Source organism: Vidua macroura, chromosome 21 (assembly GCF_024509145.1).
Source record: "Vidua macroura isolate BioBank_ID:100142 chromosome 21, ASM2450914v1, whole genome shotgun sequence".
Classification (NCBI taxonomy): domain Eukaryota; kingdom Metazoa; phylum Chordata; class Aves; order Passeriformes; family Viduidae; genus Vidua; species Vidua macroura.
The window spans coordinates 8799093-8823209 of record NC_071591.1 but is presented as its reverse complement, the minus strand read 5'-3'; the positions used below and the strand labels follow the sequence as shown (position 1 = coordinate 8823209).

At 54.6% G+C, this 24117-nt stretch overlaps 1 protein-coding gene across 1 annotated transcript in view; it reads right to left on the bottom strand.

Annotated features, from left to right (window-relative positions):
- WHRN (whirlin) overlaps positions 1–24067 on the bottom strand; it is a 52183-nt gene extending 28116 nt beyond the window's left edge. The window contains exons 1-2 of the mRNA XM_053996660.1: positions 23340–24067; positions 8758–8973 (exon numbers count right to left, since the gene is read on the bottom strand). Coding sequence (XP_053852635.1) covers positions 8758–8973; positions 23340–23939 — 816 coding nt within the window. The 5' untranslated portion in view covers positions 23940–24067. The remainder of the gene's footprint in view (positions 1–8757; positions 8974–23339) is intronic.
- Positions 24068–24117: the final 50 nt, after the last annotated feature.

The window sequence follows — 24117 nt, the reverse complement described above, 5'->3', positions numbered from 1 at the left end:
AGTTCTACACTAAAGAACTGCAGGGTTGCAAATATATGGAAAATAGAAAAGCTCAAATCCCAAGGGATCAAAGGAGCAATGGAGGGACAGGCTGATTGCCAGGATGAAGCAAAGGCTGGGCCACTCCATGCCAAGGGCTCAGGGACCACAGGACACAATTTGCACTCTCCTTCCCAAGGGTCTCTGTCTCCAGTGATGGGCACAGTCAGGGGTGGTGACAGGAGGGGTGGCCCTGCCATGCTGGCTGTCCCATTGTCACATTGTCCCATTGTCACACTCCTGCCAGCCTGGCCCCACAGCCCACACACAGCTCAGGGGTGACACTGAAGCACAAGCCCAGCTGTGTCCAAGGAGGGAGCTAAACCTGTGACCAGGCTGATGTTCCCAGTGGTTCCCAGTGGTGATCCAGGGCCCCTCTGGGAACCCACCCTCAACACAGCATTCCCTGGGCCAAGCCCTTCCACTCAGGCTGGCACATGTGTGATTAACACTCCAGTGCCATGGCTTGGACCAAAGAGGGAATTTTGGTGCCATTTCCACTTTATGCTTCTACTCTCCCCCCTGGCTGAAGCTCCCTCAGGGTGAGAAGCTGTGACACCCCTCAGGGAGAGCTGGGATCACTCTGAGCTCCTAAATCCAGTCTGTCCTGACACCATCCTAAACCAGGCAGCAAACAAGGGCAGCTGTTCTGTGGGGGAAACTGAGGACATCCCACATAATAGAATGCTTGGGGTTGGAAAGGACCCTAAAGCTCAGCCAGTGCCACCCCTGCCATGGCAGGGACCCCTCCCACTGTCCCAGGCTGCTCCCAGCCCTGTCCAGCCTGGCCTTGGGCACTGCCAGGGATCCAGGGGCAGCCCCAGCTGCTCTGGGCACCCTGTGCCAGGGCCTGCCCACCCTCCCAGGGAAGGACTTCTCCCCAGTATCCCATCTAATTCTATCATCCTTCAGCTTAAAGCTGTTCCCTGTGTCCTGTCATTCCATGTCCTTGTCCCCAGTCCCTCTCCAGCTCTCCTGGAGCCCCATCAGGTCCTGGAGGCACAGCAACACCCAGGCAAAGCCAAACCCCACACCTTGCCAGGCATTCCCACAGCACATCACTGCCCAGTGCCCACCTCCTTCCCTGTGCCATCCCCAGGCTGTGCCAGCCCCAGGCGACTCCTGCGTGCATCACACAGAACCATTTGGAAGTCCAAGGTCACAGTTTTAATTTCTGTTTCAATGCTGAAACATCTGCCATCTCCTGTAGCAGGAAATGAAGGGAAAAAAAAGATGCCATCATCAATGAGGCACTTGCTCCAAGCTGATTCCTGCACAGGATTTCTTCTGCCTGGCTTTATGGAATTACCTGTTGACAGATTCAATTTTGCCATTAGAAAAAGGCCTCTCAGACAGGAATTAGCCAGCCCCAGTATGGCTCAGCACACAGCTGTGTGGCTGAGGAGGTTCCAGCCATGCTGGCAGATATTTCCAGGCTGTTACTGCTGCCACACAACACAAGGAATGCCTCGGGAGGCTGGCAGGGCTCATCCTCCTCCTGCTTCCCAAGGAAACAACACAGTTTGTGTCTAGACATCCTGCACACAGCGAGTGTGGGGAGGCAGAGCTGCCTCACAGACTTTAGCTGAGTCCTGGGGGCAGCTGGGGGGTGCCAGGGCCACCAGAGCTGTCCCACAGAGCTGTCACCCCCTGCCCAGGGCAGCTCCCCAAGGCCACAGCAGGACTTGGGCTGCCACCCAGCACCCAGCACTGGGGACAGGGAGCGGCTCCCAGGGCTGGGAGGTGACACAGAGCACAGGGCTGCTCCCACGGGGCAGGCTTGGCTCACACACCAGCTGCCACTTTTGGTGCTGCTCCTACTTCAAGTGATGCCTCAGGTTTAGCTTTTCTATTTTTCACATTCTGTGCTGCTTTAGTCTGTGGGTCTGGGCTTCACATGAGGGGATGGTGAGCTCTGTGCACAGAGCAGGGACACAAAACAATTCCTGCTCCAGCTGGGCACCAAGGACAAATGATCCAAACCTCAGGCCCAGGAGCACAAACAGCGTGGGCTGGAGAGAGAAAAACAAGCAGGATGGGAGTGCATGGGCTAAAGCTGGAATGGGACAATGAACTGCAAGGTGCAAATGGAGCAGAGCTGATCCCAGTGAGAGCCCCCGGGAGCGCTCGTGCATTTTGGGACCATTTTGGTTCCTCTTGGCTGCAGCCCTGGCTGGGCTCTGGTGCTGCCCAAGGTGGATCCATGGAGGCCTTTGAATAAATCCCTGCTTTATTCTTTAGCTCTGCCCAGTCTCTGCTCTAGGGCAGCCCTCACAAGGCATCAAAAGTGCCTGAAATAACCAAGAGGTGGAACTGCTGCCCTGAGGGTGGGCTGGGGTGTGACACAAAGGGAATTTTTGGGTAACTCTGCTGGGACAGAGCTACAGAATGCCTGAGGCAGAAGGGTCTCCTGGAAAGATTGAAGGGCAGGCTGGATGTGGCTCTGATGTAGCTGAAGATGCCCCTACTCACTGCAGGGGGGTGGATTAGATGGGATTTAAAGGTCTTTTCCAACCCAAATCATTGCCTGCCTTTAATCCCCAGGACACTGGTGCCCCAGTGGCTCCCATCCCATATTCCAGTCCCACAGGGAACTAAACCAGCCCCCCATGAGCCTGGATACCCTTCAAGCCGCAAACAAAATCAAACCCCAGCAAGGTCAGAGCAAGCAAACAGTGAGAGACGTGGGGAGCGGGATCATTCACACTGCAAATGTCATTACAGACTAATAGAGAGAAATCCTTCCTTCCCTCTCCTGCATCTCTTATCCTTCATGCTCAAGTAGTCACCAGCAGTGTCTCAAACATTCAAGCCACGCAATATCAGCACAGATATTTTATTTTTTTTAAATAATAATTACTGCTACTTTTGGCTCCAGAACTGCCTGAAGCTGAGGAGATATTCACACTCTCTTTATTATGTTTTTTTTCCTTCTGCTGCACCAAAAGCTTGCAGGAATAAGCAGCTCCCCTGGCAATAAGCACATTAAGGCACCAATTCAGCTGATGGAATGGTGCTTCTCAGAGAGCTCACAGCCCAGCACTGCCAGAGTGCTTTGCACACTTCATCTTCCTCCCAGCTCAGCAGCACCGCTGAGTTTTCGCTGTCTGAGGGTTTCCAAAGTGCTTTTAATGAAATAAGCTGTCAATCCCAGAAGTCCATCAATGACAATTCACGGCACAAACAGCTCTTGCTGCTGCTGTGACAAGTCCAGAGGACTCTAAGCCTGGACAGGCAATAAAAATCCAAGTGTTCTGGAGCAGAAGGTGAGCACGGGAAGCAGGTCCCAGCTTTCCAGCAGGCTGTGACATCCTGGGATGGGGCTGGGGGCTGTCACCTGCTGTTCTGTCTGGCCTGGCTCCAGCAACATTTCCCAGAGCTTTGCACTATTGCAAACCTTTCCTTTCACACTTCCTGACCACTGGGGACTCCCCCTGTGGGCACAGGGCTCTGATGAGACACTGCATTCACCAATTACAGCTCCAGGAAAATGCTAAATTTGGGAGATATAGCACCTGCCCCACACAGCCCAGCCATGGAAAACAAGGATCTGCAACACCTTGCACAATCACAGGCTGAAGCTGCCAGCAGTTCCTTCAGCCCAACATTCCCTTCGTCCTCAGCTCCCTTCTCCAGTGCTAGGTCAGGTCTACACTGAAAACCTGGCCCAGATCTCAGCACACCCAGAACAGCCCCGGACCTGAGCTCGGGGCAGGCTGGATTCTGCCTGGAAGGGGATGGGGAGAGCCAAGCCAGCTGCCAAATCCCCATCCCCAAATCCCTTTGGTGAGGATTCTTCCACAGCTGGAAGTGGAGGAATCCCAGTGTCCACAGGAACACGTGGCCAAGGCCCCAGGCTGGGAGCGCTGCCTCTGGAGCTGGAGCACACTGCCCAAAGGCACCTGAGGTCAGACAGAGCCCACCCACCCTGTCCCACACCTCATCCCACCAGCATGACCCCACAGATCCCTGGATGGGTCAGTTACACCATCACACACCTCACTGCTGCTTTCCATTTCATGCCTTTGGATAAGAAATCCTTCAGCCTCGGCATAACCAACCCCTTAAACTCAGTGACAAACCCATCCTTCCAGGCATGCAGATGTGCTGGGGGAAGAGGCAGCCAGGCAGGGATATTCCAGTGCCTGAAGAATGCCAGATACCTCCAGCAGCCTTGAATTGAACCCAGCCTTGAATTGAAGGCTGGGAATGTCCCTTTGACTCCAGAGGTGTTGCAGCTGGGCTGTGGCAGTGGATTTGCTGGTTGGGTTACAACACTCCAGCCTCCTGCAGGGCTGGAGCTGCTCTGCTCTGCTTCCCTGCTGCCCTGATTTTTAAAAGTGTTAAGTTTTCTTTTATAGTTCTTTTGAAAGTTTTAAAGGTCTCATAAAACTTCTTTAGCCTTCTGATGATGTTTACATGTTTCAGAGTCAGAGTTCCCACACAATTTCACGTATAAATAGAATAGTTTACATACTTCTGTCTGTGTGGAGAGAAATGATTGATTGATCTTTGGGCCAGTGTGTTGGAGAGGTGGGAATTCCATCCTCCAATCCATGGTCACCTTTGGAATTCTATAAACACCAGGTGTTTGAATGAAACTGGGTCTTTTTCTCTTTTGAACTTTCCAAGCTTCTGTGTACTCATTTCATGTCCAAAAGCAACACTTCCCCAAAGCCTGGTTGAAAGCTTTGCCACATTCATTCCAGGACATTCAGATGGATTAGAAATAGGAGAGAGTGGGATTTAAAATAAAAAATAACCAACTAATTCTGCTCTCAGAATGTAAAACCACCCACAAATCAAACAGTGCCTGTCAGTTCTGATTGACTGGGCTGAATGAACCAGGGATGTGTTGCACTTATTTGCATTTTTTGTGAACAGAATAACCCCACTTTCAGAAGTTAATTAATTATCTGTAGCTACCTATAAATCTACACATACAAATACAAAGGGGGAAAAGTGGAGGCAGGCTGTTCCCCTGTTCTGGGACACGTTTTCACCCCTCCATGGTGCTCAGTAATTCAGGCCACAGCAGCTCAGCTCATCCATGCCCTGCAGCCTGTGTGCAGAAAATGTCCCACTGTGGTAAGCACATTTCTTTTTCTCTCAAGATTTTTTCATAGAGCAGCACAGAGGAAAGAAAGAGAAAACAATTTCTATTTCTGCTCCTTGTTTTTCCCATGTGGAATGTGTTTGGAGAATTGTTTCCCTGGGGTGATTGCTTGGTTGGATCCTGGTGAGGATTGTTTGAGCCTGCTGGCCAATCCAGCCCACCTGTGGCTGCACTCTCAGAGAGGGTCAGGAGATGTAGTCAGTCAGATATGGTAGTTAGAACAAGTAAGTTTGTAACTTTAATATCTCCTTTAAATAATATATTAATATATTATAGTACAGTTATAATAAAGAAATCATTCAGCCTCCTGAACTAAAGGCAGACATCAGCATTTCATCCCACCGGGTTCAGCTGCGTTTACAATGTCCCACCAAATAAGCCCTGCCCAACACAGCCAGGGCAGGCTCTGCTCGCTGCCAGAGCCTTGGATCAGGGGACTTGCTCCCACCACCAGCTGGCACAGCAAGGCAGCCCTGGACACAGAGGTGTCTGGGCAGCCTCGAGCATTTCAGAGTGCTAGCAGCAGTAATTTTCTTTTTTTCTGCTCTTACAGACGGGAAATCAGGAGTGGAGGCCACTGCAAAGTGCAAGCCAAGCCTTGTGCACTAAAGGCAGTGACCAATGTCCCTGCTGGCATGTCACCAGGAGGAGGTTGAACACTCCTCCATCACTGAGAGCTTCAAAGATTTCCTGCAGTTGTCATGGATTCTCCCCAGGTTAACAGAGGGGCCTCAGGCCCCTGTCCTGGGCTCAGAGTGTGAAATCTGCTGGAGAGATCCAGAGCAGGCACCAGGGGATCAGAGGGATGGAGCAGCTCTGCTGGGAGGGAAGGCTGGCACAGCTGGCATTGTTCACCTGGAGAGGAGAAGCTCTGGGGTGAGCTCAGTGTGGCCTTGCAGGGCCTGAAGGGGCCAACAGGAAAGATGGAGAGAGACAATTGACAAGGGCCTGGAGGGACAGGACCCAGGGAATGGCTCCCACTGCCTGAGGGCAGGGCTGGATGGGATATTGGGAATTAGGAATTGTTCCCTGGAAGGGTGGGCAGGCCCTGGCACAGGGTGCCCAGAGCAGCTGTGGCTGCCCCTGGATCCCTGGCAGTGCCCAAGGCCAGGCTGGAGCAGCCTGGGACAGTGGGAGGTGTCCCTGCCCATGGCAGGATGAGCTTTAAGGTCCTTTCCAGTCCCAAAGGGGTTCTCTGAAGAATCCAAAGGGCTGCCTGCCCGTGTGGAGCAGCACCAAGGAATGGAAGGACACAAGCGCAGATCTGGGAGGAGCCACTCCTCACACCTGGGCAAAGGTGCCCACAGCAGGAAGGGCAGGAGCACAGCAGGGCTGGCACATCTTCCCAGGGCTCACAAGTGGCCAGGACCACACGAGGCTGAGACAGAGGCAGGGGATGCTCAGCTCCAGCTTGCTGAGCCTTTCACGTCCACACAGAGCGAGGACTGAAGGAAGGATGTGCACAGAAACAACTCCCCACAGCTGCCCAGAGCTGCTGCTGCTCTGTCAAGGTGACACTGGGTGGCAGGGGGTGGGGACAGCAGCCAGCAGAGCCTGCTTTTCTCCTCTCCTTAAAATAAAAATAATAGGCCCTTCTCCCTTGTGGCCCACATGAATATTTCATCAGCAAACTGCCTCATGCTGTATTAGATTTTTCTCTCCCTCTGGCTGAGATGGGAAGCTCACAGACCCTTCCAGAGCATTTCCAGGAGCTGAGGACATTTTGGGCACAGACAGAGTGATATCAGGACAAAAGGATGGAAACAATCAAGGCTCCAAGCAATTCTGTGTCTTTGGGAAGGCAGTGCTGATTCCTAGGACAGTATTTTGATATTCCATTTCCAGTGTAGTGCAAACATTATTGGAAACATATTCCATGTGGTGGAAACACCCCATCCTGCTTGTATAGGATGAGGCTCCCTGTCCCTCTGTCCCTCACTCCACGGGCACCCGAGCACTGTGACTCTGCAGTGACACCTCTGCAGGCCTGGCTGGCGTGGGAAGTGTGAGGGAGAGGAGACATCAAATCCCTGAGATCAAATACTGCAGCTCGAGCAGCCTGTGCTGGCTTCCCTTACACCAAGGGCTGCTTAAAGGAGGGCAGCTCACAGCAAGGGAGCAGGGCTGGAAATCTGATGTGCTGATGGTTTCCTTCTGTGAGAGGCCCAGGACCCAGGCCCAGCACTGGCCACACTGCCCTGGTGTCACTGCAGGAGCCATTCCCTTCCCTGCTCCTTTTTCCTCACCAAGGTTTTCACTCAGGCTGCCTCTCCCCCAAAAGAAAAGGAAAATAATCTGGTTTATTTTAGAGTATTTGTAGAAGAGAAGGACTGGGGGGGAGGTTATGTTTTTTACTAAGAACTGCCAAGAGACCCAAGAAGGCCTCACAGAATATCTGAGGAAAGATCTGAACTGCAGGAGGAAGGGCAGGAATGCACTCTGACATCCAGCCCTCCACAGGTGACACAGATTAAAGCCCATCCAGTGCCACCCCAGCCATGGCAGGGACACCTCCCACTGTCCCAGGCTGCTCCCAGCCCTGTCCAGCCTGGCCTTGGGCACTGCCAGGGATCCAGGGGCAGCCACAGCTGCTCTGGGCACCCTGTGCCAGGGCCTGCCCACCCTCACAGGGAACAATTCCTAATTCCCAATATCCCATCCATCCCTGCCCTCTGGCAGTGGGAGCCATTCCCTGGGTCCTGTCCCTCCATCCCTTGTCCCCAGTCCCTCTCCAGTTCTCCTGGAGTCCCTTTAGGCCCTGGAAGGGCTCTGAGGTGTCCCACAGAGCTTTTCTCCAGGCTGGACATGTCAGTCCCTCAATGTCCAGCCAAAAAACCTCTTAGGAAAAGCCTTAAAACCCACTCCTGCTTTGGTGGCTGCTCCTGGCAGGACCTTCCCTGGACAATTCCCGCCCTCCAGCCCAGCTTCCTGTGCCAAACAGGAACAAAGCCAACCCATCCCATCCTCCAGGGCTCCTGGGGGCAAAGCTACACCCAAGGGAGAAAACCAGGCTGCTACAGGAGAGCCAGCCCAGTGCAGAATGACACAGGGGACAAGCCCAGGGGGACAAAGAGGGCTGGGACCTGCAAGGGAAAGAGGCCCCAGGGCTGTGTCTGATCCCCCTTTGCTCACCTGTGGCAGGTACATTCTTCTCTCTCTCAAGATTTTTTCATAGAGGTGCACAGAGAGAAGAAAGATAAAACAATTTCTGTTTCTGCTCCTTGTTTTTTCCCATGTGGGATGTGTTTGGAGAATTGTTTACCTGGGGTGATTGCCTGGTTGGATTCAGGTGAGGATTGTTTGAGCCTGGTGGCCAATCCAATCCACCTGTGGCTGGACTCTCAGAGAGGGTCAGGAGTTGTGAGCTAGATGCAGTAGTTACAAAAGTAGGTTTGTAGTTTTAGTATCTCCTTTAAATAGTATATAGTATTTTAAATGCATTTTAGTATATGTAAATGTATTATAGTATAGTTTTATATGTATTTAAAACTATTTAAATGTATTATAGTACAGTTCTAACAAAGAAATAATTCAACCTTCTGAACTGGAGTCAGACATCAGCATTTCTTCCCACCGGGTTCAGCTGCATTTCCAATACTCACCTTCTTCTCATCGCCCTCCTGCAGGAGCTGCAGGTGGCTCCTCTTCTCGCTGTCCCTGCGCAGGGAGCTGTTCTGGTGGTGGGGCAGCCCCGTGGGGGGGGACACGCTGCGGCCCTGGGGGTCCACCCAGGTGTAGATGTGGTTGGTGACGTAGCCCCCCGGGATGCGCCCCACCGAGTGCACCGCCAGGTTCAGCTTCTTGCAGCCCTTCAGCACCTGGAAGACAGGGCAAGGACAAGGGCTTAATGGCCACAGGGCCACCCGGGCTTCAGACAGACACAGCTTTGCACTGCTGGAGGCTTCAAGATCTCCAGCTCCTCTGCAGCCATCAGCTGAATGATGGAGCTGCATTAAAAGCTGGGATTTTTCTGTTCTCTCCTGGCTGCAACAGAGTGAAGGCAAAGAGAAAACACTCTGCTGCTGGGAAAACACAGAGAAAAGCTTTCCCATCAGCCAGGAAAGAGCAGAGTGGGGAGGTGAGGTGGGCAGAGCCATGGCCAGGATGGGCTGAACCCAGGACTGAGCAGCTCCTGCAGCTCTGGAGAGGAGTCAGAGCAGGACAGGGAGCTGTGCTGGGGGAGAGCAGCACTGACCCTTGTCCCAGGTCCTCTCCAGCTCTCTGGAGCCCCTTTAGGCACTGCAAAGTGCTCCAAGGTCTCTCTGAAGCCTTCCCCTCCAGGCTGAATGTGGATATCAGCCTCTCAATGACCGTGCTGGCAGCAGACAAAACCAGTGTGGGAAAAGCCTCAGCTCAGCCCCAGCTCTGTCCCCACAGCTCCAGTCTCTGCCATTGGAAAAGCTCCTGGTGCCTCCAGGGAACATGGACAGCACTCCCAGAAATTCAGCCACTGAGGTACCACTGCTTGCCCCAGCACAAGCAGTCAATTAATGGGAGGAATAATTACTAAATACATACTCACACTTAAACCAGCACGCACAGAGATGACCTTGGGGGCCAGAGGAGGTGATTTGCAATCACTTCTCTGCCCCTCCAGCTTCCACTGTGAGAAGCTGACACAGAAACTTCAATTAACTTGGAGGAGCTCTCCCTGGGGACAGCTGTAAGTGCTGATCCCTCCAGAGGCCTCAGGGACATCAGCACTGCAGATCTGCTCTCAGAAAGGTGTTTGGGGTTTTTTTCCCATGTATACATCATTTTGATGAGCTGCCCTGCAAGGTCTCCTGTCCCCACTGAGCAGAGAAGCTGCTGAGCAAAGCTTGTGGCTGGAAGAACTAAAACCAGCAGCTCCTCAGGAAAGGGTAAAATTGTCAGTAATAGTGGGCTGGCTGCATCCCAGCCCTGAGCTGGCAGCACTGCTGCTCCTCCCTGCCAGAGCCACAGAGAATCCAGCTCTAAGCCCAGCTCAGCATCTCCATCACACACAGCGACTTGGCTGCAAACTTGTCACATGCTCCCAAGGTCACCATGTGCCTGAGGGCTGGCACAAGGGCTGCAAAACCAGTGGGGACACCTGCACTGCATTCACCCTCCTGGGCTGCTCCCCAGCTCCAGCCCCCGTTCCTGCAGCCTCCCAGGCCCTCAAACACGTCCCTGCTGGGATCTCCTGCCTCCCTGCAGGCACTCAGCTGGGCTGTCACAGGTGCTCCCCATGCTCCATCCTGCCCAGGTCTCTCTGGGATGATGGAGCAGGTTCTGAGCCCTCTGCCCACTCCAGGGGCCCACTCTCCCATGGGCACTGTGGCTGTGCCAGGCTTCAGGGCACAGAGCAGCTTCCTGAGCCAAAGCTGCCATACAGCATGGGCTGAACTCCACGGAAATCAATCAGCTGGTGGTGGCTGGGACCCTTCTCACCTACCCCAGAGCTACCAGGGCAAGGGATCCCTGTCAGATGGGGTACAGGACCCCCTGAAGTGTTCTTTGTTCATCCAAACTGGAGCTGTCTCCATAAAACCTCTTCGGAGTCTGCAGAACATCACTGTACCCCTGTACCTGTGTCCAGCTCTGGGCCCCTCAAAGGAAGAACTGGAGCGTGTCCAGGGCAGGGAATGGAGCTGGGAAGGGGCTGGAGCTCCAGGAGAGGCTGAGGGAGCTGGAAAGGGGCTCAGCCTGGAGAAAAGGAGGCTCAGGGGGGACCTTGTGGCTCTGCACAGCTCCTGACAGGAGGGGACAGCCGGGGGGGTCGGGCTGTGCTCCAGGGAACAGGGACAGGAGGAGAGGGAACGGCCTCAGGCTGGGCCAGGGCAGGCTCAGGGTGGACATCAGCAGGAATTTCCCCATGGAAAGGTGCTCAGGGCCTGGCAGGGGCTGCCCAGGGAGGTTTGGAGTCCCCATCCCTGGAGGTGTTTAGAGAAAGACTGGACATGGCACAGGGATCCCCTTCCCTCCCTTCCCCAGAGAATCCATCCTGGCAGGGAGGAGAAGGAGCAATGGAAACCCTCGGGGTTTGTACCCCACAGGAGAAACTCGAGGCACGAGGGCAGGGAGCGGGCACAGGAGCAGGGACCGGGCAGAGGACAAGGGACCGGGCACAGGAGCACGGACTGGGCACAGGAGCAGGGAGCGGGCACAGGAGCAGGGAGTGGGCACAGGAGCAGGGACCGGGCACAGGAGCAGGGACCGGGCACAGGAGCAGGGACTGGGCACAGGAGCAGGGACCGGGCACAGGAGCAGGGACTGGGCACAGGAGCAGGGACCGGGCACAGGAGCAGGGACCGGGCACAGGCTGGTTCCACCCCGGGCACTCTGGAGTGTCACAGCTGCCTGGGAGACAGGGCAGGGGTGGCTGATGAAGCCTGGCAGAGCCATTCAGCCTCAGCCAAATGTCATCCCCTGGCAGGGCAGGCACGGCAGCAGAGCTGCTCTCTGGAGGCACAGGAAGATTAGCAGGGATGAGAGGCCAGAGATTTACACAGGGATTTTTATGTCCCCCTGCAGCTCCCTTGACAGGGCCACCAGGAGCGGGGATCTGGGCTCAGGGAGATGTTTTATGCATGAAGGTGACAGCAGAGAGCCCGAGGGGAGGGGAGCAGCTGCACAGAGCCAGGGCTCCCTGGCAGCCTCCATCCAAGAGGGGACACGGGAGGGAGCAGAAGCTGGGAGTGCCCAGCAGGACAGGGCTGGTGACAGTGTCTCCCAGAGAGGCGGCGCTGCAGCAGGCTGGTGACACTCTGCAGAGCCCTTTCTACATTTACCGAGGCCCCTCCTGGACTCAGTGAGAAGCAGTTTCCTGTCCAGCACAGTTTCCTTCCCAGAAAACCCTCCCTGCTCATGCCCAGGGCAGGCTGCAAGAGGGGCCCATCAGAGAGCCTCCCTCACTGAGAAGCCCTTCAGCACACACCTTTTGGACCAGGTCACCTCCTGGCCTGCACCTTTTGGAGACCCTTTGGGTGATCACAGGTGGGGGAGGACAGCGACACCCACAAAAGGTTTTTAAGGGACTTCTAGAGGGATTATGTAGTAATAGGACAAGGGGGAATGGCTTCACGCTGAGGGATGGTAGAATTAGGTTGGAGATTGGGAAGAAACTTCCCTGTGAGGGTGCAAACCCCTTCTGCAACCTGGTGACTGTGGCAGGCACATTCTTCTCTCTCTCAGGGTTTTTTTCATAGAGGAGCACAGAGAGAAGAAAGAGAAAACAATTTCTATTTCTGCTCCTTGTTTTTCCCAGGTAAACAATTCTCCCGATACATTCTACATGGGAAAAATAAGGAGCAGAAATAGAAATTGTTTTCTCTTTCTTTTCTCTGTGCTCCTCTATGAAAAAACCCTGAGAGAGAGAAGAATGTGCCTGCCACAGGTGACCACTAAAGTCAGTTCTGCTCAAACATCTGAGCTTCCAGGAAGCTTTGTGTCCATCAGGCAGCAGCTCTTTAAACTGCAGCTGCCACAGCTGTGAGAGGGGATGAGAGGGAAGCAGCTTTCCCTCAGTTTCCCCAGGATAACAGCACAGCAGGTGTTCCACACTGAAGGACAGCAGGCTTGGGGACAAGATCTGGCACACATCTACAAAACTTTTATGCAGCCACACTCTGAACCAGGCTTTAACAAAGCACTTGGCACCAGGAGCTGCAGAGTGATGAGGCACCAGGTGAGCCAAGTGGGAGAAGCTTCCACCTGCATCCAAACCAGGGCAGAATCCACCAGCAGCTGCTGTGCTGAGCTGCAGGAGAGCAGAGTTTCCATCCACCTCCCTGCATAGTGAGAAATGCTGCACTTCCCCTCTATTTTGGGGTTTTTTTCCCCCCAGGTTTTACCAAGGCCAGACCTCAGCCCTGTGTGCAGGGAGGGCTCAGAGCAGGGCTCAGGTTCTGCTCCAGGGGCCCAGCAGTGGGACAAGAGGAATGGGCAGGAACTGATGCCAGGAAGTTCCACCTGGACATGAGGAAGAACTTCTGAGCACTGGGACAGGAGCCCAAAGAAGGTTTCCCCACTCTGTCCTCCCCCCTTGGAAGCCTTTATCCTGCTGGTCCCTGTGCCCAGCTGCTGCTCAGGCTTTGGGCACTTCGCTGTCCCCATTCCCAGCGAGGTGCCACAGTGCCACCAGGCTGGCACCAGCCCTCCCATGTCGATTTTGCTGCCAGCCCTCTTATGAAGGCACCACAGCAGGGCCAGAACCTGCCCCCACAGACTATGCAGATCATCCCAGCTTCCTGGGACAAAAGGAGAAGCTTTTCAGCAGAGTTCTAATCACAGAATTCCAGAATCACTGAGGTTGGAAAAGACCTCCCAGACCATCACATCCAAGCTGTGACCAATCCCCACCTTGTCCCCAGCCCAGAGCTCTGAGTGCCAACTCCAGGAATTCCTGGGACTCCAAACCTTCCTGGGCAGCCCCTGCCAATCCCTGCCCACCCTTTCAGTGAAGAAATCCCTGCTGATGCCCACCCTGAGCCTGCCCTGAGGCCGTTCCCTCTCCTCCTGTCCCTGTTCCCTGGAGCAGAACCCGACCCCCCGGCTGTCCCCTCCTGTCAGGAGCTGTGCAGAGCCACAAGGTCCCCCCTGAGCCTCCTTTGCTCCAGGCTGAGCCCCTTTCCAGCTCCCTCAGCCTCTCCTGGGGCTCCAGCCCCTTCCCAGCTCCATTCCCTGCCCCGGACACGCGCCAGCCCCTCAGGGTCCTTCCCAAACTGACAGGCCCAGAACTGGACAGAGGATTTGAGGTGGCCCCAGCACAGGGGGACATCACAAGGGACAGGCTCTGGGTGGGAATTCTACAAGGGAAAACTTTTTCCTCCCAGAGACACAAAGCGTGCTGTGTGCACTGACTGCAGAGATACACCCCCCCCCCAAGCCACAGCAGAACTCATCCTGGGAGTTTTCTGGGACATGAGGGGCACACTGAACCTCACCCAGCCACCCCTAAATAACAAATTCCACCTCCTTAGTGCCCTGTGCAGAATCAGACAGTGCAGGCTGCATTTCCATCTCCTTTCTCAAGCCATTGCAGGGATTTGCAGCCTCAGATAAGATTTGGCTTTGCCCCATCTCTGATGTGTTTGAGGACCATGGGGGGGGGAGGTTTAGGGCTGGCAGCACAGTGTGCAAGCTCACCTGCCAGCAGCCCAGCTTGAAGAAATCATTGATGTGAATCTGGGAATTAGTGCCAAAACCTTTAGCAGGGACCAACTGCCCAGAAATGTCAGCAGAAGCAGCGAGTGCCAGAGAGAGGGGCAGATTGATTCCATGAGGCCACTGATCCCCTAACAACACTCTATTTAATTATCTGTCAAGCACTCTGAGAGGGAAGGAGATCGTTTAAACTGATCAAAAAAGGAAACACACATCTCATGTGCCACAGCTGCCTTCAAAAACCCCCATAAAACCCAAACAGCTCCCAGTACATCATGTTCTTTCCTAGGATCCAGAGAGACAGCTACCACCCTTCTGAAACCCTGCAGGTCTCACATCACTGAGGGCTTCCCTCTCCCATTTTCACCATTTCCTCCCTCTTATTCCCCACTTCCCAACGGCCCTGAGAGGCTGTGTAAAAACACCTCCAAAAATCCCCCCAGAAGGAGGCCAGATGCCAGAAATGAAGGCAATGAATCTCCAGGATGCTCCTGGCAGCCTGCCCAAAGCTGCCGCTGGCAGGGACAGCCCCCTCACCTCCCCTCCCCCTAATAAAGGAGCAGCCAGCTCCCGTGGAGGTTAGAGTGGGAAGGTCCCAGTTGGATACTGGGAGCATTAACCATGAGCCATCCTCCCCCTCGGCACAGCCTCCAGCTGCTTTTCCTCCCGGCAGGAGAGGAGCTGGTTTGGCTTTGGGATAATGGGCACGGGATAATGGGCACGGGATAATGGGCACGGGATAACGGGCATCGCTCTGCTGGTGAGCTCCAAAGGTCAGTGCAGAGGCTATCAACCAGCAAAGCACCAGGAATTTGGCAACATGTCTCCAAAAAGTAAGGCACAGGTTTAGAAATAAAGCTGCAAAGAGAAAGAAATACTGAGATGCTGATGCCTCAGGTTTGAACTTTTCTATTTTTCACATTCTGTGCTGCTTTAGTCTGTGGGTCTGGGCTTCACATGAGGGGATGGAGAGCTCTGTGCACAGAGCAGGGAGACAAAACAATTCCTGCTCCAGCTGGACACCAAGGACAAATGATCCAAATCTCAGGCCCAGGAGCACAAACAGCGTGGGCTGGAGAGAGAAAAACAAGCAGGATGGGAGTGCATGGGCTAAAGCTGGAATGGGACAATGAACTGCAAGGTGCAAATGGAGCAGAGCTGATCCCAGTGAGAGCCCCCGGGAGCGCTCGTGCATTTTGGGACCATTTTGGTTCCTCTTGGGTGCAGCCCTGGCTGGGCTCTGGTGCTGCCCAAGGTGGATCCATGGAGGCCTTTGAATAAATCCCTGCTTTATTCTTTAGCTCTGCCCAGCCTCTGCTCCAGGGCAGCCCGCACAAGGCATCAGTTCCGCAGGAGGGAGGCAGGGGGAGCTTTTACAGCGCGTTCCGCAGCGCGCAGGGAGCGATGGCAGAAGTTTGTCCATCCGCTATCTCCTGCTCCATGCCAGGGTGCTCCTGCTGGACTCAGGGGGGTTTAAGCTTGTGGGATCAGATGGGCTGAGCAAAACAATCCTGCTGCTAGGGGGAATGAAGCAGCTCCCTGTGGCTGCTGGGGAGGGGAGCAGGAGCTTTTACAGGAGAGGGAGTGAGCCACCTCTGCCGAGCCAGGACAGCAGGCACAGGATTTCCTGCCCCCAAAACGTTTGCTCCCTTGATCAGCTGCAGGCAGGCAGGATAAAAGACTATTGCAGCTCCCACTGCACACCTGGCTAAGGCCAAATTTGCCAGGTGAAGCAAGGAGAGACTGTCCCTGCCCCAGTCTGCAGAGAGATATTTTGGAACAAGTGTTGCCCAGAGCAGCTGTGGCTGCCCCTGGATCCCTGGCAGTGTCCAAGGCCAGGTTGGACAGGGCTTGGAGCAGCCTGGGATAGTGGAAGGTGCCCCTACCTATGGAACTGGATGAGCTTTAAGGTCCCTTCCAACCTGAACCAGTCTGGGATTCCATGATTTTAAATCTATCCCAGCCCCACGTTGCCTGACAAAACACAGGGAGCTGGATGTGAGCAGAGGAACCGGGACCTGGAGTGCTCTGACGTGGGAGGAACAGAGAGAAGTGGAACGGGAGAAGGTGACCCAGAGGCAGGAGGGGAGAGCAGGACACAGAAGGAGGCTGAGGGAAGCACAGATGGAGGGACAGCAGCGGGTACCAGGGTCCAGGGGATGCAGGAGTGACACCGGGGATGCAGGGGTGACACAGAGGTGACCCCGGGGTGACACCGGTGACGCAGGGGTGACACTCCCTGCAGGAGGACAAACGGAGTTGCAGGAGGCACAGTCCAACCTCTCCCCCCCTCCCAAGGCAAAGGACAGCAGTTGGGCTTTCAAGTAGAGGCACTTATGCAAATCAATGCAAATCGATGTATAATTATGGTGATTGCACACATTTAGCCCCAAGGCATCGGGAAGCCCATGTCCCTTTCACCGGGAAAGGTCAAGTGAAATCTTAGCTCCAGCACCTTCTCCCCAAGCCCTCCATGGGCTGACACCTCCCCATCCCCACTCTGCAACCTCCCACCCCTCCACTGGTCCCTGCCCAGTGCAGCCCTCAGGCAAGCCCGGGACAATGCTAAAACCAGCAGAAAACTCCAGATAATTGTGGAAACAAAGCAAACCCAAAGCTGTTTGGGTGCTTTCAGGGAGGCATAAGGGAAATGCTGATTAAAGCACTGCCTCCTGCTTCCTCGGGTCTTCTCGTTCTGCTCCACACCAAGCAAGGCTGAAAGGAGTGATGTGAAGCACCACATTGTCTAAATATGACAATGCCATCAGACAAGGCCATATTGTCTAAACAGGCTTAATTCCTGGCTGGAAAAATTTTGGAAGAATCATTGTGGGGAGGTGAGGAAGACGCTGGATGAAGCACCGAGGACATCTCTGCCCAGAGCAGAGCCCCCTCCAGCCTCTCCCACCCCGAGGGGCTCCGAGGCAATCCCTGAGCCCAGCAAGAGGCAGGACCAGAGCTCCCGCAGGGCTCTGCTTCACCTGCACTCACCAAGCACCTGGTGCTCCCGGCAGGGAGAACGCACAGAGCATCCAGTCAAAAGAACCCAAGGTAAATCACATCAGCAGGTGCTTTGTCACTTTAACTGAGGGCATTTGGAGCTGAATAATTCTCCGTGGCACTGGGGAAAGTGTCAAGAAAATCCATCCTCTTCCCTGAGGACAGGGGAACTGGGTAAAGGATATTTTAATTCACCAGTTCTGACGCTTTTGTTTTCTTCCAAAGGCCACTAGAAGGAAATAAGCTTTTATCCTCCAGGTTATCTTATCAATTTCTCTGCTGAGGCAAAACTGTTTATTTACAAGGAGCCCACTAAATAACACTGATGCTGCAAGAGCTCCAGGATGCCCTGACAATGCTAACCCTGATGAACAAGCCAGTCCTGGTGCCAAGTCCTATCATCCCTGCATTATGAGGAGAGGAGAGATTAAGGCCCTCATTCCAATCTTTTGCATCAGTATAAAGTCGTTTGATTTCATTAGGGCTGATTGTGATTTGCTGGTGAAATGAAGGGAAACAGATGACTAAGGAACTTGCCCACTGAGGGAAAACGGTGGCAGAGCAGCAAATTGAAGCGACTCCTAAGCCAGGTGGAGCAGCCAAGCCCACGTTCCCACAGCCCCGGGCTGGGAGTGCAGCTTCACCCCAGCCCAAGTGGCAGCAGGAATTCCTTTGGAGCTCCCAGTGACAGGGGAGCAGCACCGTGGGCAGCTCCAGGTGAGCTCCAGTGCTCAAACCTGCTCCACCACAGCTCCAGATGTGGCCCTGGAACCAGGAGCAGCCCTTCCACTGCCATCAGCCCTCCCCCTCAAGGAGCTTTAAAAGTCATTTTAAATGCAGATGCCTCCAAGCTCAAGAGTGACCATTTTCCCTCCTCCTTTTTCCCAGATGGAGATCCTGGTGCCTTTACACTTTCCACCCTCTCCCTCCGAGTCCAGCTGACTGCAGGAGCTGACATGGAAACTCTTTGCAGGACAGAAGGGCACAGCAGGAGCCCCTGGCATCACACAGCACCTGCCTTTTAAGCTGTGAGTGCTTTTTTTGGTGCAGTTTTGGGTTTTTGTTTGTGAGCAGATGCAGAGATGCAGGAAGCAATTACCACTCTAACTATTGGGGTGGATGCTAGTCACATCCTCCTTTTCCATGCTCCAGCTCCCTCAGGAAGGGGAGAAGTTTCAAGCCTCTTTCTTCAGTGCCTTCTAAAAACACAGAGTCTGCAATGAGCACGCAGCAGTTAAAGGAACAGGGCTGAAATCTTCACAGAATCAGGGATCAATGAATTGCCTTCACCCCTCAGCCATCCCAGCCTGGCTCTGGCTGATCATCACAGCTCCAAGCACTTGCAAGGGCCAAAACCCAACCAAACCGAGCTGCACTCATTGCTCTGAGCCGTGCCCCCAGCGCTGTGGTGATTGAATAAGCAGTGTCAGGTCATGGTGATCAATTAATTGGGCACCACAAGAAACAATGACCTGAAATTTGCTTTATTGGAAGCTGGCTGGAAAGAAAAATGGCTCTAAATGTGTCTGAGGCTCAGGACTGCACATCTCTGCTGTCATTTCTCAGAGGTGTTTTAGCAGTCCCACACCTGGGGCCCTTTCTTATGAAATATTACAATCTCTGAAGAGATCACCTTGTTTGCCAGCAGGAAAACCCACAGTAATGGGATGTAGAAGGAATTTTAATCTCTTTTTAATTATTTTTAGATGCCCACTTGACACTTCCATCAGAGCAGGAGATGGAAAGGCTGGAGGGAGTGAAAAGCACTGCTGGAGCAGAGAGATGGTGCTGGCTGGGGATGAGATCCTCCTCTATCCCAGGCTGGGCTGTGATGTGGTACCCCCTGATGCAATCCCCTTCCCTCACAGGCCAGAGGGAGGATGAGACCCCCCCTGGATGTGATCCCCCTCCCTCCCTTCCCAGGCAGGGCTGTCACAGGGACACAGGACAGGCTGGCAGTGCCACATCCTGGACCCCTCTGCCTCGTCAGCCTCATCCCAAGCTTTCCCCAGCCCCCTCCAGCCTCTCTCCACAGGTGAAAAACCCAAGCCAGGGCACTTGAACTACTCCAGTTCCTCCGGAATAAACTCAGTTCCAGCTCAGTGACTTTGGCAAAGCCATCACAGATTTACACCAACACCAAAGAACCAAACTCCCCAAGCCCAGCACATCCAAATTAGTGGAGTTTTGGGGATTTTGCTCAAGCTGATCCAGATCTGCCAGGAACAGCTGGGCCAGTGGTGGGACCAGTGCAGCTCTTTGGGGCTGGTGTAGCTCATTAAGCCAAATCCTAAATCAGGAATTTTTCCAGTTTTCACTTTCTGTCATCCCCTCTCTCCCTAAATGTCTTTTTATTCAAAGGACATAAAAACCTACAGCAAAGCAAGAAAGGTGAGGAGTGGGGGAGAAAGGAGTGTGAATTTAATGCCAACCCCAGAGCATTGGGGAAACACCTCCCTGGTAAAATATTGATAGTCTAAAGCCACGAGCACCTTGATTTTAAATCCTCTGGATAACACATGACAGCTCATCAATACAAACTTTCAGCACAACTGCTAAAATATAGCAATATATGCTAAAATATAGCAGCATATACACCATAAATAGTAAAATAAATATATATATATATAGTGTATAGACATAATATAATGTTCTAAATAGCAAGGCTGATAAAAGCCAAGCGAGCTCTAAAAATATGGCAGACAACACAAACTTCTCCACTTACCCCATAATTCAAATGCTGGTGATCTTTTGCTAAAGTGCACTCATGAATGCTGCAATGATGGAGCTGTAATTGTAATGGAGTCATTTAATTTGGATTTGGATGGAACAGCCGAGCTCAGAGCAGACAAGGCATAAAATTCCCGTGCTCACGTAAAGGTTAAGGAGCTGGTCATTGAGGGAATTGATTTGGAGTGCTGAGCTAATCTTGTGGTTTAAGTCAGAATGCCACTTTTTATCTAATTTGTGCTGAAAACATCTGCAAACACCAGTGCAGTGGTGACAGGCCAGCAGTGAGTTTTGAGCTGGGTCATCACACAGGTCACTTAGCCCAGTGTTGTGGCAGTTCTCATCTGCTGCCACGATTCACTCTGGGTGCATCACTGAGTGATGCCTGAAAATTCCAGGAGTGAACAGAAATTGCTGCTACCCCATTGCCATCATCCTCCAGGAAGGGAGAAAAGCAGCTGAGCTGCTCCTGCACAGCCAGACACGCACGGAAAGGCAACAGAGCCACCACGACTTGGAAAAGGAACGCAGTGGCTGCCGTGGGAACGCTCATCCCAGGCTGCACAAACAAATCCAGACATTGCATTTATTCCCCGCTCTGCCTGAGCAGCTGCCACAGCCACAGCCGGGCACCTCGAGCACCCCGGCGGGCACCGAGCGGATCCGTGGCTCGGGAAGTTTGTCACGCTCAGCCCGGGAGCTTTCCCGAGCCCTGCGCTGGCCCCAGGAACGAGCTCTGACAACTTGTGTCAGCACAGCACGCCGTGCCTGCGATGGACAGCAGGGCTCCCTGCTCACACAGCTGCTGGCTGCAGGACAGGCGGGGCAGCGCCGCAGGAGCCGGAGCATCGCTGCGCACGCAGGGACCGGGGCTCAGCTCCGATCTGACACGTTCTGGCCGGGGGGGCTCGGCACAGCCCCTCCTCTGGAGCTGAGAGTGTCTGAGAGATCAGCCACACAGCCAGGGGCTTGTGTTAGCAAAGTCTCTCTTCTCAGCTCTCTCTCTCTGTTTGACCCCAAATACAGCGTGTGCACGAATTCCAGGACAAACCCAGCTCTGGTTTATCACAGAATGTTCTGAGTTGGAAGGCATCACAAGGATCATCGAGTCCAACTCTTGAGTGAACAGCCAAGAAAGGGATCAAATCCCCAGTCCTGGCGTTGTGAGCACCAAGCTCTGACCAAGGGAGCTGATGTTTCCCTCTCCACTGCCCCACTGCAGGGCAGACCAAGAGCCAGCAGTGGGGAGGGCAGGACACAGCGAGGTTGGCTCTGCCTCAGGACACCAGACCACAGCCAGGGGCCTTTGCAGAGCTGCCAGTGGCCCAGATCCCAGGTTTCAAGGGGAAGCAGAGAGCACAAAACCAAGCCACCCATCACCACCTCTTGTCCCTGCAGCTCTGACACTCTGAATGACACCCAAAACATCGGGCTGAGGTATTTGTACCTTAAACCTTCAAATGCTGCCTTTGAGCATCGCTGAAGGCGATCTCTTAATACCCCTTTCCCAAACACAGCATCTGAGGGTAAATTAACACTTGGTTCATTTTAGAATCTCCCAAGGATTTATTAGAGCCTGTCAATCACTCTGCCGCTCTTCCCAAGCAAAATGTTTCCACCACCACGACGTGGGTCATAAAAACCCTCCCCAGATGTGAAAACAGCCCAGGAGCTCAAGAAGGTGCCAGCACAGGGCAAGTGATGAATTTGTTGCTGAAAGAAGTTCAGCTCACAAGGAGACAATTTCTAAGCTGCTTTTTCCTATCAGGAGCATATGAAGAAAATATAGCTCTTGGCAAGCCACGTCCCCCAGGAATTATTTCTGTGCAGGAAGCACTTAGTTTCACTCAAAATTAATAATGTCTAAAAGGCATCAATTACATTATATTAGAGAACAAATAGAAAGTGATGTGAATTACCCAGCAGAGTGGGATGAATTGGAGATGAAGTCATGGAGTAGAGCATTCCTGACACCTGGTTCCTCTCCATCCCAATGCCATAACAAAATATGTGGGGGTTGCAATCTCCAAGCCACAAAATTGCACACTAACAACTGAAAGCTTACCCTGCTGTTGTTCTAGCTTTAGGAACAAGAGGAAAATAATTCCTACAAACCTTTCCTCTGCTCTCAGGATTACCAGGCACTCATTTCCAGCCTGGAAGTCGTGCCCTTGCCCAGGGCACTGATTTAAAGCCGGGGCAGGGAACACACAGGTCGGCAGCGAAGAAGTGTTCAAAGCTGTGCAAGATTAATGTTCTGTCAGAGGGAGGCTCCACATGGAACAGGCTCCCAACAGAACCACTTTAGCTTATTATGGAAAAATTAAAGCACAAACAGCTGGAAAACAGCCTTGTCACGCCAGATCCCAGCTCTCCATACGCTGCCTACAAATTGCTGCTCTAAAAGTCGATTCTCCAGCTCGATAGGTTTGTGCCTCGGGAACATTCCGAGCGGAACCCACCAGCCACAGGATCAGCTCTGGGGATGGTTTGGGACACTCAGACCTGGATTTGCCTCAGAACCCCGCGTTTCAGGCAAAAACCCCACAGTTTATGGAGTTCTCCCCCCACATTAAAGCTTTTATCGATAGCCGTCGATGCTGTTATGGGCTACAACAGGTCTCCGGGGCATGTGGAGCCGTGCTGGGAGAGCGGGAGCCCTCAGTTCAGTTGTGTAACCGTTCTCCTTCTCCCCCTGGAACATTCAGAGGGGAATCGGGGATCTGCTCCTGCCTCGGGCACGATGCAGCCCTTGGGGGGGGTCTGTTCTGCTTCTCCGTGCCTCAGTTTCCCCATCTTTGCGAGGAGAAACCCACTAGAGCGTCTGGAGTACGTCCCTTAAAACCCGGCTCACGCATATTTCCGTCTTCCACGAGCTTCCCAGGCTGCAGGCGAGCCACGAGCAGGCACCGCTGCGTTTCAGAGGCGCGACAAAAGCGCAGGACGAGCCTGCCGTGCCCGGAGCCACCGCGGCAGCCCGGTCCTTGCCGTGGGTGGCACCGCTATTGCCACCGCAAACTTTCCGGCCGGGCTCCGCTCACGGCTGGTCCCGCACGATGTCGCCGGCGCGATGCAAACGCGGAGCGGCTCCGCTCCGCCGAGGGCTGCGGGCTCCCAGCGCCGCGTCCCGGAGAGCGGCACCGGGGGGCTCCGCTCCCACCGGCTGACGGGGAGGGACACGGGGAGGGACGCGGATAAGACCCAGGGAGGGAAGGGAGGAGCGGGGGGGCACCGAGAGGCAGAGCGGGACGGGAAGCGCAGCGGAGCTCGGGACAAGGCGGGATGGAGGAAACATCCACCGGAGCCCGGAGCGGAGCCGCCTTACCTTGACGGCCTCGGCGTGGGTCACCCTGTCCAGGGACTTGCCGTTGACCCCCAGGATCTGATCGCCGACGCGCAGCCCCTCCCGCTCGGCCAGAGAGCCCGGTTCCACCAGCGACACGTAGATGCCCACGCCGTGCTCGGCGCCGCCGCGGATGCTGAAGCCCAGACCCTCGTGGGCTTTGCTCCGGCGCAGCGTCACCTGCCGCAGCTCGCCCGGGACCACCGGCGGCGGGGCGGGGGGCGGCGGGGGGCGGCCGGGCGGCGGCAGGTAGGGCCCCTCGGCCGTGTACTGGTCGAAGAGGAGCTGGTCGGAGCGCGGCAGGACGAGGCGCAGCAGCGGCAGCAGCTGCCGGCGGCGGGGCCCGTCGAGGAGGGCGCGCAGGGAGCGCACCAGGTCGCAGACGTTGCGGCGGCCGTGGTAGGCGTTGAGGCAGAGGATGAAGCGCTCCCGCTCCGCCTCGCTCAGCAGCGCCGTGAGCGCCTGGTGCAGCCGCCGCACGTTCGCCGAGAGCGGCCGCGGCGCCGGCCCCGCCGCCGAGCCCAGCGAGCCCGACGAGGAGGAGGAGGAGTGCACGGACACGCCGTCCAGCTCCGCGCTCATCGCCGCGGCACCAGAACCGCACCGGGGGACGGAGCGGCCGGGCAGCGGCGCGCCGGGCAGGAGCGCACCCGAGGCGGGCAGGAGCGGACCCCGGCGGGGCAGGAGCGCAGCCCCCCGGGCAGCAGCGGTGCCGGCCGGCCCCGCCGCTCCACCTGTCCGTGCGCTCGCCCGCGGCTCC